This window comes from Hemiscyllium ocellatum, chromosome 20, assembly GCF_020745735.1.
Source record: "Hemiscyllium ocellatum isolate sHemOce1 chromosome 20, sHemOce1.pat.X.cur, whole genome shotgun sequence".
Lineage (NCBI taxonomy): Eukaryota > Metazoa > Chordata > Chondrichthyes > Orectolobiformes > Hemiscylliidae > Hemiscyllium > Hemiscyllium ocellatum.
In genome coordinates this window covers 38,949,892-38,965,860 of record NC_083420.1, presented here as the reverse complement: position 1 = coordinate 38,965,860, position 15,969 = coordinate 38,949,892, and the positions used below count along the sequence as shown (strand labels likewise).

Sequence of the window (15,969 nt, the reverse complement as noted above, 5' to 3'; positions counted from 1 at the left end):
GCTCTGGTTAGTAGTAAACAAGTGAAATACTGCAGCGAGTATTCTGGTCACTACACTTTAACACCTTGAGAAGAATACTATACAGCAGATTTACCATCATGGTTGCAGAGGGAAGGGCATTTAGCTACAGGATTAGGATGGAAAAACAATTGAAATGAGCCCAAGGGGTACACAAATAATAATTTATTTCTTTATTTTTATGCAAATCTATTTTGAAAAATAATGCTCACACAAATAAAACTACTGCTGTTAAATATTAGGGTTTAAGGTTTGTGCGAAGATTTGTAGCTCGGGTGCTCGTTGTTGTGGTTCTGTTCGCCGAGCTGGAAGTTTTTGTTGCAAACGTTTCGTCCCCTGGCTAGGCGACATCATCAGTGCTCTGGAGCCTCCTGCGAAGCGCTTCTTTGATGTTTCTTCTGGTATTTATAGTGGTCTGTCCATGCCGCTTCCGGGTGTCAGTGTCGGCGAACAGAACCACAACGAGCACCCGAGCTACAAATCTTCGCACAAACCTTGAACACTTACGGGCGAGAGACGCTGAGACAAGCCAGGAAATGGGAATCCTGCGCTAACCACCTAAGCGCCACATATGAACAACTCCGGTTCCTACAAACTGACACCCGGAAGTGGTAAGGACAGACCACTATAAATACCGGAAGAAACATCAAAGAAGCGCTTCGCAGGAGGCTCCAGAGCACTGATAATGTCGCCTAGCCAGGGGACGAAACGTTTGCAACAAAAACTTCCAGCTCGGCAAACAGAACCACAACAACATATTAGGGTTTAGTTTTTACAACATAAATCAAATCATTAATCCCCAAATTTTCATGGAATCAGTAATTTAATTAAATACAAGCAGTTTTTCTTTAAAAAAAAGACAATTCTTTAACTTGAAAAATTCTTAACAAATAGGGCTGTTCAAACAGAAAGACCACATTTTATTATTTTGTATTTAATCGTAGATTTTCAACTATCCACCCAAGACTGAACAGACAATTGGTTGCTTTAGTCCTGCAGTAACTTGTGTTTGACAGTAGAACTCTCTGAACACAGATGGACAAACAAGGTTCCAGCAGCTGTGCGTGATCGAAGCTCATACAGTTCATAGTCATGTGCCCATTCAATATTTCCCCACATTTCAATCTGGGGAAATAAAAGATGTGGACAAGAGTCACTTTTATGCTTATAATACTAATTCCAATCCGAAACTATGTGAAAGATTAGCACAGTTTAAGATAACAGGCATTAGCAAACACGTATTTGCTTGTTGGTTGAGTATGTTCAAAGTTGAAACAGAACATGCTGACTGGGCAAGGGCACAACAAAAGCCATGGGATCCTCCTGTTATGGGATCCAAGATCATTCCCACATGCATTCCTGAAAGAAGAAAATCTATATAAAAAAACTACTGGAATTGACATTTGAGGTTCAACTCTCAATATTTACAGCAATTCGTAAATTCTTTTATGAAACTTGGCTTATGTCAAAATTGAAAGAACTGTTCCACAGAATGGTCAAGCAATAGTCTGACATAGTAATGTCCCCAAAAACATGTCTTCTACCCAATGTCCCAGATACAAACATAATCATTTCTGGATAAGCTCTATCCTACTTGTTGGGCAGAACCAATACAAGTGGCAGTAGCACTGTGATATATAGTTAGGGAGTCTACCACACTGACTGAAATGTCAGTCAAACATAGGCAAGGCCACTTTCTACCCTATTGATGAATTGGTACTCCCAGTGTTGAAGACTACCTGGATGAAGCACTGAGGGTGACAAAGACAGAGTCTACACATCGATCTCCATCACCAAATGTGGCTCAACAGCACCACTACTGACTAAGAACATAGCTGTTAAATTGGTTACATGGTCTGTGGTGATGGAACTCATGAGACGCAGAACCAACGTGATCTCATCCTCATCAATCTATTAGCCACATGTTCATCTGTCCATGACAGTATTGGTAGAAGTGATCAACACACAATCCTCATGGAGATAAAAGCGCATGTCCACACTGAAGATGTGTCGCATTGTCTGACACTACTATTGTGGTAATTGGGACAGATCTAGAACAAATTTAACAACTTATAACTGGACATCCATGAGGTTCTGTAAGCCATCAGGAGAACAGTATTCACCCACAATTTGTAAACTTCAGACCAACATGTTCTGATACTACCATTACCGTCAAACTGGCAGAGATCAACTTCAATGAAGGATGTAGGCCAGTTCTCTATGGTTTCCTGAACTTAGGCCAGCCATCTCTAATATGCTAATACCATCATTGATTCTGTTAATTAATCCTCCACCTTTTTCTACCTTCATATCTGACCTAAGTGTTTTGTACCCCATCCTGTAAATAACCCGAGAACATATTGATGTTTAAACACATGTATTAGGGGATCTTCCCAGTCTGTATTGATGTGTTGCACACTTGGCAGGGCTGTTACCTGCACTGCCAGAGAGGGTATGGAGATTTTGTATAACCTCAAAACAAAAAAAAAAAGCCACAATGCTACAAAGTATAATTTCTCATCACAAACTGAGTTGTATTCTCAGTTATCCTACAAGAAGCAAGCTTGGTCTCAAATTGCTCGCAGCTTTTCCAGATTTGGTTCAGACAACTCAATGAAACAGACCCAAAAAGAACCCACATTTCTCCACAGTCACGATTATAACCAAACAACCCTCGCACACTAGGTTCCGTAATTTATGTACAACACAGAACAGCCTGCATGCTTCACAATGCAGGGAGCAGAAAGCCAAACCAATGTCACTGAGTAACTAAAGGTCTGAGGATTGGAGGAGCACCCAACAACATCATCCTCACCTGATATTGTTCCTCAAGTCGAGACAGCAAAACAGCTCTCTCCACATCCAAGTTTCGGTCAATTAGATTTAATGAAAGAACAACTGATTTCAACTGATGGATGACATATTCCAGACCTATGAAAGGAAAAGCATGAACAGCAAAAATAAGCAGGGCAGTGAATTCAACAAAGATTTCTTCCGATTGTAAATTTTAAAAAGTTGAGTAGTTGGCAATTAGCAAGTGAGAAGTGAATACCAAATGACCCTCTTCCCCAATAATAATAGTTGTTTTTAAGAATGGAGTCTTGATTGAATAAAAAGAATTTCAGATGTAGGGGTGAAAGGCAAGTTCCTTCCTCATTGTATAGAAATCCATTGAAGCCTTTTGCCATATATGTCTATTCATTGAAAAGCAGTAAATATGATGGAAGGCATGTTCATAACAATCTGTTAGATTGTTATCCTGCTAATCCACCATTTATTTCACTGTATTCTTCAAAAACAAGGTGAATATTTTGAAAACAACAATCTCATTCCTAACACTCAATTTCCATTTGCCTATTCGTCTATCTGGATCGCCAATCGTTAAACAGCGATTGGCAATTTGTGATCATGGCCCTTGGAACACTCATTCAGTCACTGTAAGCCTGCATATTTATGCCAGTGTTCTTACTTCCAGAATCTTTTGATTATAACACCAGTCTACTCTATGCACTTACGATCTTCACTATTTCTTCGTTCATAGACACCCAATGTTTCTCCTCAAAGCTAAAGTGCTTCCAAATGTTTTGCTGTTGTTAAGGCACAACAGAAATGAAACTTGTGATTCTTGCCCTTGATACAAGGACAGTTAGGCCATTACAACATTCTAAAGGAAAAAGAAACATTATTTTAAGTTTTACCTTCTATCCAGAATATCTGGCTATGACAAAGACTTACAAAATCACTAACCTACAAGTGCCCAGAAATTGTAAGAGGAGAGGTGCTGCTCAAACGTCTGCTTAGTTTCCTTTGGGATGTTTGGTCCCAATATACTTGTAGAAGTGCCAATCACAACATTATATCTGTTTGAAAAATGAAAAAACCAGTATGAAACAAAATAAATCAGTGAGATCACAGAGCATTAACTCTGGGCACCTTGTATTCTGGGTGACTCCCTTGCTCTCTGATCAATTAATGTGGCTGAAAGACTATGCAAATTCATCTAAACCCTTAACACTATGGCAGTCCCAGTCTATGTTTGGAAAGTTAAAATCCCCTACCATAACCACCCTATTATTCTTACAGATAGCTGAAATCTCCTTACAAGTTTGTTTCTCAATTTCCCTCTGATTATTAGCGGGTCTATTGAACAATCCCAATAAGGTGGTCATCCCTTTCATATTTCTCAGTTCCACCCAAATAACTTCCCTGGATGTATTTCCAGGAATATCCTCCCTCAGTACAGCTGTAATGCTATCCCTTATCAAAAACGCCATTCCCAATCTCTCTTGCCTCCCTTTCTATCCTTCCTGTAGCATTTGTATCCTGGAACATTAAGCTGCCCATCCCTGAGCTATGTTTCTGTAATTCCTATGATATACCAGTCCCATGTTCCTAACCATGCCCTGAGTTCACCTGCCTTCCCTGTTAGGCCTCTTGCAGGGAAATAAATGCAGTTTAATTTATTAGTCCTACCTTGTCCCTGCCTGCCCAACTGTTTGACTCACTTCTGTTCTCAACTGTACCAGTCTAAGAAATAATCTCGTTCCTCACTATCTCCCTGGGTCCCACACTCCCACCTTACTAGTTTAAATCCTCCAGAGCAGCTTGAGCGAATCTCCCTGCCAGTATATTAGTCCCCTTCCAATTTAGGTGCAATCCGTCCTTCTTGTACAGGTCACTTCTACCACAAAAGAGATTCCAATGATCCAAAAATGTAAATCCTTCACCCATACATCATCTCCTCAGCCATGCATTCATCAGCTCTTTCCTCCGATTCCTGCCCTCACTAGCTCATCACACCGGGAGTAATCCAGATATTACTACTCGCAAGGACCTCCTTTTTAAATTCCTGCCTAACTCTCTGTAATCTCCCTTCAGAATCACAACTTTTTCCCTTTCTATGTCGTTGGTTCCAATTTGGACAATAACTTCTTGTTGGCACCTCTCCCTCTGGAGAACATTCTGCACCCTCTCTGAGACATCCTTGATCCTGGCACCAGGGAAGCAACACACCATTCTGACCAAGCTAACACAAGAGCAGTAGATGTGATCTATATGGACTTCAGTAAGGCATTCGACAAGGTTTCCCATGGGAGGCTAGTTAGCAAGGTTAGATCTCATGGAATACAGGGAGAACTAGCTATTTGGATACAGAACTGGCTCAAAGGTAGAAAACAGAGGATGGTGGTGGAGGGTTATTTTTCAGACTGGAGGCCTGTGACCAGTGGAGTGCCACAAGGATTGGTGCTGGGCCCTCTACTTTTTTGTCATTTACATAAATGATTTGGATGCAAGCATAAGAGGTACAAGTTAGTAAGTTTGCAGATGACACCAAAATTGGAGGTGTGGTGGACAGCGAAAAAGGCTTCTTCAAATTACAACAGGATCTTGATCAAGATGGGCCAATGGGCTGAGTAGTGGCAGATGGAGTTTAATTCAGATAAATGCAAGGTTCTGCATTTTGGAAAAGCAAATCTTAGCAGGACTTATACACTTAATGGTAAGGTCTTTGGGAGTGTTGCTGAACAAAGAGACCTTGGAGTGCAGGTTAATAGCTCCTTGAAAGTGGAGTCACAGGTAGATAGGATAGTGAAGGCGGCGTTTGGTAGGTTTTCCTTTATTGGTCAGAGTTGGGAGGTCATGTTGCGGCTGTACAGGACATTGGTTAGGCCACTGTTGGAATATTGTGTGCAATTCTGGTCTCCTTCCCATCAGAAAGATGTTGTGAAACTTTGAAGGGTTCGGAAATGATTTACAAGGGTTGGAGGATTTGAACTATATGGAGAGGCTGAACAGGCTGGGGCTGTTTTCCCTGGAGCATCGGAGGCTGAGGGGTGACCTTATAGAGGTTTACAAAATTATGAGGGGCATGGATAGGATAGCTAGACAAAGTCTTTTCCCTGGGGTCAGGGAATCCGGGCATAGGTTTAGGGTGAGGGGGGAAAAGCATAAAAGAGACTAAGGGGCAACCTTTTCACACAGAGTGTGCTACGTGTATGGAATTAGCTGCCAGAGGAAGTGGTGGAGGCTGATACAACTGCAACATTTAAAAGGCATCTGGATGGGTATATGAATAGGAATAGTTTGGAGGGTTATGGGCCGGGTGCTAGCAGGTGGGACTAGATTGGGTTGGGATATCTGGTCGGCATGGACAGGTTGGACCGAAGAGTCTGTTTCCATGCTGTACATCTCTATGATTCTATAGCCACTTATCAACTGAAGCAATTCTCCATTAAGACTCTTAACTAAAACGCCAATTGAATGTTCCGTTTAATACTCCCCTTCAATAAACAAGGCCGGTTATGTTAATTTGTCACTGATGAGGCACAGTTTTGACTCTCTGTCCTAAACATTCAGGATATCCTCTTCCACTCACCTGTTCTCTATCCATTTGATGACTGGATCCCATTCATTTCTCTGGAGCTCTACTAAGCCAGATGGCTCCTCCACTCTGTAACTAGTCAAAAAACAGAAATAAGAGTAGTTAAGAAAGGTCCATTTTAAGCTCATCTATCAAAGAAAGCCATGAAATCATCTCTTAGCTCCAATCATTTTCACCCATTTTTGTATTTTTTCTCGCTCTCACTACGCTCTTTCTATACAATTGTTGATTAGACTTTGTGCCCATCCATGCACCTCAATCTTGATCAGCCTGTTCATCCTTCACCATTCTCCTTACAGGGATTGTAAAGATTAACCAGGAAGGTTCAAGTCTACAAACCTTGCAAATCACCTATTTTTGTTCTTTCATTTGTTTGTCTGGCTTCTGGTCAAATAGCTATTTACTCCAATAAATCAGACGTCTGTCCCCTAGTTCATTATCATATGCTCATGAAATGCCGAATGCAGGGAGACACACTTCTCTAGTACTTAACCAATGTTGTAGTTTAAATGCATCAATAAGATCCTCAAGCCAAGTTAATGTGTTTGTCTGACTAAGATGGCATGCACAACCCATCTGTCGAGATAAACAAGTCCAGAAAACCTGGTGCAAATTGGCAGAGGTGATTTACAATCTCATTGGAAGCCTGTCTGATCATACAGCAAATTAAAACTTCAGGTGTTCACTACTCAGATTGTCTGGCAGCTTGTGCATTAATTTCAGATACATGTTCCTAGGGGTTGAAGCTCACTGTCTTGATTGGAGCTTTCATTGTATTTCATGTATCATGAAATTATTCCAGTGTGCAATCTGTAAGCTAGAATGAGCTCCCCTTTTAAAGATTCCTGGAGAATATACAACTCTCAAGAATTCTGTCCAGAGCTTCCATTAAATTTTTTTTGCTTTTCCAAATGTTCACCACGTCCAGCGCAATGGCGGATGACATGGACCTGAATCAGCAAATTGGCACCAACTTTCAAACCAGAGGCAAAAAAAACCCTAAACCAAATACAGAGGAACCTCAATTATCCGAATATTGGATTATCTGAAGGAGCTCTCAAGGTCCCAATAGAAACATTACATCAAAGACATGTTACCAACACTGATCGCGTGATTAAACAGACACTGTCTCCAAATGACGGATTCCCACCGTCGCTCTCTCTCTCTCTCTCCCCACACTTTCCCTGGTGTTCTACAGAGGGGTGTACCCTAAAGCCCTTTCCTCAGATAATCTCTTCACCATTGTCCTGTACAGGGTAAAGGTGGAATCTGTCCCTAGAGAGGGGGTGAGGGTGGACGGGGGCGCGGATGTGGGAGGGAGCAGTGTTGGATGGGTTTGGTGGATAGACGGGGGGGGGGGAAACAGTTGGACAGGGTTGGGGGCAGGGTGGCGGTGTTGGATGGGTTTGGGGGGGCGTAGGTGGGGGGACAGTTGGACAGGGTTGGGGGCGGGCAGGGGGGTGGTGTTGGACAGGATTGGGGGCAGTGTTGTACAGGGTTGGGGGGCGGGCGGGGGGATAATTTGCCAGGGTTGAGGGGGGTCGGGCAGGGAGGACAGTTGGACAAGGTTGGGGGGGTGGGCGGGGGGAGCGGTGTTGTACGCCGTTGAGGGCGCAGGTGGCGGTGTTGGACACGGTGGGGTGGGGTGTGGCGGGCAAGGAGCGGTGTTAGACGTGGTTGGGGGCGGGTGGAGGGCGGTGTTGGATGGGGTTGAGGGTGGGCAGGGGGGACAATGTTGGATGGGGTTGGGGCATGGGCAGTATTTGGTGTTGGACGGTATTGGGGGGGGGAGAGCAGGGTCTCATGCTGTGCTGCTGCCTCGTCTCCTGAATGGGGAGGGATCTTAAAAAACTCCGAGCTCCAGCGGAAAGGCACTTAACCGAATAATTGATTATCCAAACAAAATAGTGCCCACCCGTCTTGTTTGGATAATCGAGGTTGCTCTGTACTGACCAATTACATGACTATAAAAGGTAAGGAGTAGGGAAATCTACATCTTACTAAGACTGTAAAATATTCTTTGGATGTAGTTTTATGCTCTTGCAATTATCTCACCTACCAGTGGAAACAATTGATCATGGTAACCAATCTAAATCTTAAAGAACTCAATCAGGTCACACATAAACCTTTTGATACCTAGTGCAGACAAAATAATATATCTCTTCTGACCCTTTTAAAATTTATCCTATAATGGAGTGCCTAAAACTATACAGAATATTCATCAAATGTACAGTTCATTCCTGTACCAGTGCAATAGCAGCTTTTTGCTTTTGTATTCCAGATGTAAACCTAACCATGCCTTTTCCATGATCTTATCTACTGGAAGTTGGCACATTTAATGAACTGTGTATTTTGTGCTTTGCAAAGATATCGAGAAATGCAGAGCAAAGACTGGTGAATGCAGTTGAATACAGATCAGTCCAGCTGGCAGAACAGACTCTAAGTGTTAAACAGTCTACTCCTGTGCTTAGCTGTTTAATTTCCTGAGCTTTTCTTTCAAAATGCATTATTTTATATATTTCTACATTGATCACCTATCTGCCTAACCCATTACTTCACCTGTATTCTCTTTCAGTTTTTCCACAGTTCTCAGCATAAAATTAGTCTGTATCACCTGCAAAAGAATTAGGATCAAGAAAATTTCAGTTGCGTTCCTTCAGTTCTCAAGCCCTGAGCATATAGGTGTGTGGTGCAGAAATATAACAATGTCACTCACAGTAAATATGACTTACCAGACAGTATCTGTATCCAGGTATTTGAGAGCTGCCCTAATCAACTGTTCTTTTGTTCTTTGTGTGGGATTATCCAGTGCAGTGTTGCATAAGGTTGTCTAATCAAAGAAAGGTTTAGCTTCAGGTAATCATAATTTTCCTACATAATAGTCATGGAACTTCAAAGTTCATCATGTGAAGCTTTGCAAGATATTCTGATTTGGTAAGGAAATATAAAATCCCATTTGTGTAGCATCTTTCATAACTCAAGAAGCTCTAAAATGCTTTACAACAATCCAGCGCTTCTTTGAAGTGTGTCAATGTTGTAATATAGAAAACACAGCACCAGTTTGCACACAAAAAGATTCCATAAGAATGCGATATGATCAAACGATCCCTTAACAACCATCAATGAAGTTATCAAAATTGGCCAGAACCCCCCTACTCTTAACTGTATTATACAATACACCTGATGGGAAAACTGTGCAGCATTTCCTCAACAAAGGTATTGTGAAAATTGTAGTCCTCTTTACTTGACCATCACGCTGTAGCTCCAGCAATTGCATGAATGAAATCAGGATTGCGGAAGCACAAATGAAGTTGGCTGATTTATGGTTTCATACAATTTCAGATCAATATCACTATTTATTTTTTCATGGGAAGTTAGTATCAATGGCAAAGCCAACATTTATTGTCCGTTTCTAGTTAAGAAGATGATGGTGACTCACCTGCATGGATGGAGTGGTTTGACAGGCCACTTTGAGAGCAGTTATGTTGTGGTTCTGGAGCCTTATGTAGGCCAGATCAGGTAAGGGTAGCAGATCTCCTTCCTTAGAGAACATTAGTCACATAATGGGCGTTTACAACAGCCTATGATAATTCTGTCATCACAATTCCTAAAGCAATTTTCAATTTTGGATTATTTCAATTTGAATCCCTCTCGCTGCTGTGGTGAATTTTGAATTCCTGACCCGAGGGAATTAGCCTGGATTACGAGTGCAGTGACATCACTACTGCTTCCAATGCTTCTGACAGTAGACTATAAATGATTCTGTGCTGACTTTGTTGCTCCTCTAGGTCCATTCATTGTTATGGTTTACCACCCATCTTCACTTTACATATTCTTACAATTGAGCCTATCACTGAACTTTCCTTATGTTTTCTCTTAGCACTTTTTCTTGTCCCTGAACTTACTCAAGACTAATTGATTTTCTCTTTTTCCAGTTCTACTAAAAGATCACTGAACTCAAAGGTTAGCACTGTTTCCTTCCCAAGAGTTGCCGCCAGAAATGCTGTTTTTTCCCAGCATTTTCTATCTTAGTTTCAAAGAGTTAAAGCTAACAACATAGGTAAATTAAGTTACTCATGCACTCCAGTCTATTAAAAAAAGCATAATTAAAACCAGATTCTACCAGATGCATGGTGAAGAACTGCAACGTGTCTCGCTGAGAGTCCCATTCTGTGGCGACAGCTATTGCCAGAGCTTCACTGGGGACTGTGAACAACTTTCCCTGAGGTGTCTTCAGTTTTCTACGATCCAGGTTTATCTCAAATGCTCCTCCTGCAAACACAATGAAACATTCCCTTAAATCACTGGAAGTCAGCTTCTGTGACAAAAGTGGTCCTGCCAGGACAAGAGTTAATTGCTGTAAACATCTAATCATTGACATATGTTCCAGCAATTTAATAGATCTAGTATTTTCAGTAACATTGTTATTATAGCATCCAAATGCCAGTTTTATCCTTGTTGTCACTGCTAATTAAGGTACCAATCGCGGAGCAAGTGAAATACAATAACATATATAGTTTATTATGTGAAACAAATTAATTCATACTCCTTACTTTAAACAGTAGAAATATAAACCAAGTTTGAATGTGTTAAATTATTTTGGTCTGGTTCAGCTTTAAAACTGTGACTAAATGGAGCCAAGCATGATACTGAAGGCATCAATTATCATTTTTCTTCTGGGTGTGGATCTGTTGCCTCAACTTACATCTAAGTGGAGCAATGTTCCTGTGGTAGGAATCAAAACTCAACAAAAATGGTAAAGGTTAACAATCTGTCTAAATTCCACAGTTACATCGACCAGTATCTTCAAAGCACATTTTGGCAATTTGTTAAGGTTCCAGGGGCAAGGTGAAATAATTTAGAACATGGGATCATTGAACAGGAGACCATTACATCACTCTGCCTTTAGATACTCTTTGTCAGTTCTCTGAAAGAGCTATCATTCTCTGTACTTCCCCATTGCCCTGAAAAATTTATCTTTGACCTCAAAGACCCACACAGAAAAGTTTCAATCATACTGCATTATTAATTGAATTACAATTTGCCATAATAGAAATTGGACCAAATATTTAAGGCAATAAGGTTTATAAATCCAGTTTGCAGAACATATCATCGCCCTGTTAATACCTAAAGTTACCAAGTATACTGGAAGCATGCTAACAGTTCAGTAATGAGCTTAGTGTTGAGGTTCAGGCCTCTCCACTGATTAATTACACACGTCCCTTCTGGCACTTTCAGCAACATGTACAATGTTCATTTACATACTACTTTTACCAGAGTGAAATGTCCAGATGGGTCAAAGAGGTAGATTTTAAAAGAGTATCTTCAGGAGGACTGATAAGTGCAGAGAATTAGGAATGGAATTCCACAAATTAGGGTTCAGGGGTTGAAGATATGGTCACCAATGAAAGCAGGGAACAACATAGACAAGACTTGAAGGAGCAGACATTTCAGAAGTGATTACAGAAATGATGAAACACAAATGAGCTCCTGGATAGATTTGAAAACAAGAATGAGAATTTTAAAATCAACATGTTGCTTAACTTGAAATCAATTAGGTCAGCAAGTAAATGGATGATGGACGAACAGGAGTTGGTGCGAGTTAAGATTCAGGCAGTGATTTCAATGGATCAAAGGTTGTTTGAAGCCAGAAGGCCAGGCAGGAATGGTCATCTAGAAATAACATCGGCATAAATGTGGGTTTCAGCAGCAGATGAGCAAGGCAGGGGTGGAGATAAGACAAGTTTAGGTAGTGGAAATATGCAGTCTTAATGATGCACAGAAATATAGTCAACAGTTCATCTCGGAGGCAGATATTGCATCAAGGTTGCGAACAAACTGGTTCAACCTCAGATTGTTGCCCAGAGAGATGTGGCATCAGAGAATAGTGATTGAAGTTAGTGGTGGCCAAACATAGTAAGTGGCCAGACACCAACTTATGGAGTAAGTCATTTGTGACTTTGAGGAGGACTCATGACAGGCTAGAAACCTAAATGGCTACACAGGGTATTTTTTTAACTATTTTTGGATACACTTCTGCTATGACTTAGCCATTCAAAAGTAAACCTGCTCAGCAGGGAGAGCATCTGCACAACATCCCATTACATATTAGTAAAGTCCTGAAATCTTCATATAGTGCATGTTAAGCAGATCAACCACAGCGTTAAATTTGTACACAGAAAGGCCCTCAAAACAGCAATGAAGCAAACAGTCCAGTTAATCGATTTCTGATTATCAAGGGAAGAATACTGGCCACAAGAGCAGGTACTTAGAATCACAGGGATGTACAATATGGAAACAGACTCTTCGGTCCAACTTGTCCATGACCAGATATCCGAAATTAATCTAGTACCATTTGCTGGCATTTGACACATTTCCCTCTAAACTCTTCCGATTCATATACCCATCCAGATGCCTTTTAAATGTTGTAATTGTACCAGTCTCCATCAGTTCTTCTGGCAACTCATTTCATACACACAGCATGTGCGTGAAAAAGTTGCCCCTTAGGTCTTTTTTATAGCTTTCCCCTCTTACCTTAAACCTATGCCCTCTAGTTGTGGACTCTCTCCTCCATTCCCTTTTCTTCAATAATGCATAGAACCTAGTGAATTGATTCCAGTCTCACTTTTAATTAGCACATGCACTTTCTGAATTTTCTACAAAACCTCAGCTGCAATAAAAATCCATCACACAATCTGGATTCAGAACGATTATTCCTTCATATTAACTGAGTCAAAATCCTCAAACTCCCAATGCAGCAGCACCCTGAGTGCACTCATATTACTTGCATTGCAGCTGTTTAATGCAGCAGATCATTGGTATCTTCTCAAAAGTGACGAGGGATGGGCAATAAATGCAAAAGCCCAAATTCTACAAATGAAATAAAAAAGTGGCCACTGATAATTCAATATTTAATCAAATGATGGAATAGGCTTAAAATCTGATCATTTTTACATACTTCTGTCTAATAACATTTCACAGTTTTCTAGAATTTTTTTTTCCAATGAGAGTTACAATCATTGGTTGCCTGGTTGAAAGAGATTCAGCACAAAATAAAAACCACTCACTTTTAAATATCAAACTGAAAAACACAAATCTTACCTTCCCCTTGAGAAATGCTAACATCCTGATAAAATCTCTTGCGCTCTAGAAATCAGCAAATTTAAAACATAATTAGATAACTTTTATTTATCAAACATAAAGAATCTGAATTTGCTGAAACTTGTGCCATAGCAACAGTGCATCTACAACTTATGCTCTTATTGTGGTGCAGCAATTCTGCCCAATTATGGCGGAGTGATTTACACTATTACCCAAATGAAGCACAACTTTCTGGGACTTCTGTGCTATGCTCCAGGGACTTTCAAAGTATAAGTAAATAACTCAAGTTTGCAGAATAGTATATTATTCAGTCACTGAGAGCAATACAGAATGGACCTGAAGTGCTCAGAACCTGTACTCTATGCCATCAGGTTGCCTATCAGTAACATTCACAGAAATCCTAAATTTCAAATAAGCAAAGAACAAGTGTTTTGACAGGCAGGCTAGATTACTATTTAGTTGACATTATTCTTTACTCTAAACACAGATTATAACCAAAAACTGGGAAATAACAGTTTTGGATTCCATATTGCTTACAACATAATTCTATGCATCTCTTAACAACAATGTGTATAGAAAGCAAGCATTGGTACTTGTACAGCAAATTTCAAAGGTTATGGCCAGAGAGTGATTTACAGCCATTGAAAGATCCTTTGAAGTGTGACTCCTTCTGCAGTATTCTAGCCAATCTGTTGACAATACGACAATGATCAGGTAACATTTTAGTGATGTTGTTAGGGGATAATATATACTAGAACTCTCAATGGAATTCCCCTGCTCTTCTTCAAATAGTTTAGAGCTTTTGCAGCCACTTGAGAGGTTAGAGGGAACCTCAGTTTAATGCCTCGTCTGAAAGAATTAATCTCAGCAATGCCTTTTTGTGTCAACCTGGATCCTGTCTGTGGAATCGGCTGGAATCTACAATTTTGAGGCTCAGAGTAGACCGCACGGAGACACGGGTGACACTTTGTGATCGATTCCCGGTTTCCAATCTCTCTAGTTATGACAGGAATGGTTTGCATTGCTCCGGCCGCCCACCTGCTGCTGGGTACCGCCGCCGCCACTCCACCGTCTTCCCCATCACCTGGTAACCAACCGCAGGCCTGAACTGAGGGAGGACCCGGGCCCAGAGACGGCTCAACATCGTCCCACTGCCTCGGCAGAGGAATCACACCAACGGGGCGGCTGCTGCTGCTGTCGCTCACTTGATCAGCCACTGAGCTCCGAAAGACACTCACATTCAGCACGACTCTCCCTCAGGGCATCGCCATCTTCCTGACCTATCACCCCCGCAAGCACCGCCCACATGCATTGACGGACGTTCCCTGTATCCAATCACAGCGCAGCATTGGCACGTCGATCAAACTACAGGAGGGCGGGACTTCATCTTCCTAGTTTGAGATTATCCCTTCACACAGATTCCTTTTTGTGAACAGTTTCCAACTACTGCAAGGTTCCTAACCTGGACTTTACCCTTCAGACTTGAGGATGTATTTTAATTCCTACATAACCCTGAAAATTATTGTTAAATAACGATAAATCTCTTTCCATACAGCCTTTTATGGTGTACAAGTCAATTAAGCACTTTCTTAATGTAGTCACAATTTGAATGCAGATAAAAACAATGACTGCAGATGCTGGAAACCAGAGTCTAGATTAGAGTGGTGCTGGAAAAACACAGCAGTTCAGGCAGCATCCGAGGAGCAGGAAAATCAATGTTTTGGGCAAAAGCCCTTCATCAGGAATACAGGAATTTGAATGCAGAAAACGCAACAGCCGTATGTATATTTACCATGAACAGAAATGGAATAAAAGACCAGTTCAGCATACTCCTATTACAGATATGATTGAAGCTTGTATCATGAGATTGTTTCCTTGTGCTCCAAGTGTCATTTCAGCTTGAGTGTAAAAGTTAATAAATGACAGACAGTACTGAACTAATTGGAGCTGTGAGCTGACAAGTCCTCCGGACCTGATTGCTTTCATCCTCATGTCTTAAAAGGGGTACCTAACGATGTACTAGATGTGCTCGTGTTAATTTTCCAAACTTTGCTAAATTCTGGAAAAGTTCCATTAGACTGGAACATAACAGCTACAGTTGATTTCTGAAGGAAACTCTCCTCTGAAGATATTGCCTCCCCCTCCCACAGAGTTCTCATTAAAATTGTATATAATATAATATAAAACAAAGAACTGCAAAATCTGGAGCTATGAAACATAAACAGTAATTGCTGGAGAACCTCAACAGGTCTGGCAGCACCTGTGGAGAGAAAATAGAGTTAACACCTCAAGTCCAGTGACCCTGAGTTTAGAACTTAGTTACCCTAACCTTTTGTAAAACAAAGAATTTTAGATGGTGAAAATCTGAAACAATAACAGAAAGTGCTGATGAAACTCAGCAGCAACTGTGGAGAGAAAATGTACTTAACATTTCAAGTCCAGTGACCTTTTAACTAAGTGCAAGTAAA

At 41.0% G+C, this 15,969-nt stretch overlaps 1 protein-coding gene across 1 annotated transcript; it reads right to left on the bottom strand.

Moving 5' to 3' along the window:
• Positions 1–414: 414 nt before the first annotated feature.
• atpaf2 (ATP synthase mitochondrial F1 complex assembly factor 2) lies at positions 415–14,789 on the bottom strand. The gene is made up of 8 exons (XM_060840289.1): positions 14,540–14,789; positions 13,502–13,546; positions 10,524–10,672; positions 9,133–9,230; positions 6,395–6,475; positions 3,766–3,878; positions 2,834–2,949; positions 415–1,143 (listed from the first exon to the last, which is right to left on the bottom strand). Exons 1-8 carry the CDS (start codon positions 14,643–14,645, stop codon positions 1,006–1,008), a joined length of 846 nt encoding a protein of 281 aa, XP_060696272.1. The 5' UTR covers positions 14,646–14,789; the 3' UTR covers positions 415–1,005.
• Between the last annotated feature and the right edge of the window lie 1,180 nt (positions 14,790–15,969).

Coding starts and splice junctions, on each gene's coding strand:
- atpaf2 (XM_060840289.1), bottom strand. CDS start 14,645: ATGTTGAGCCGTCTCTGGGCCCGGGTCCTCCCTCAGTTCAGGCCTGCG. Junction 13,547..14,539: donor GCGGCGGTACCCAGCAGCAG/GTGGGCGGCCGG, acceptor GCTGATTTCTAG/AGCGCAAGAGATTTTATCAG. Junction 3,879..6,394: donor ATCAAATGGATAGAGAACAG/GTGAGTGGAAGA, acceptor TTTTTCAAACAG/ATATAATGTTGTGATTGGCA.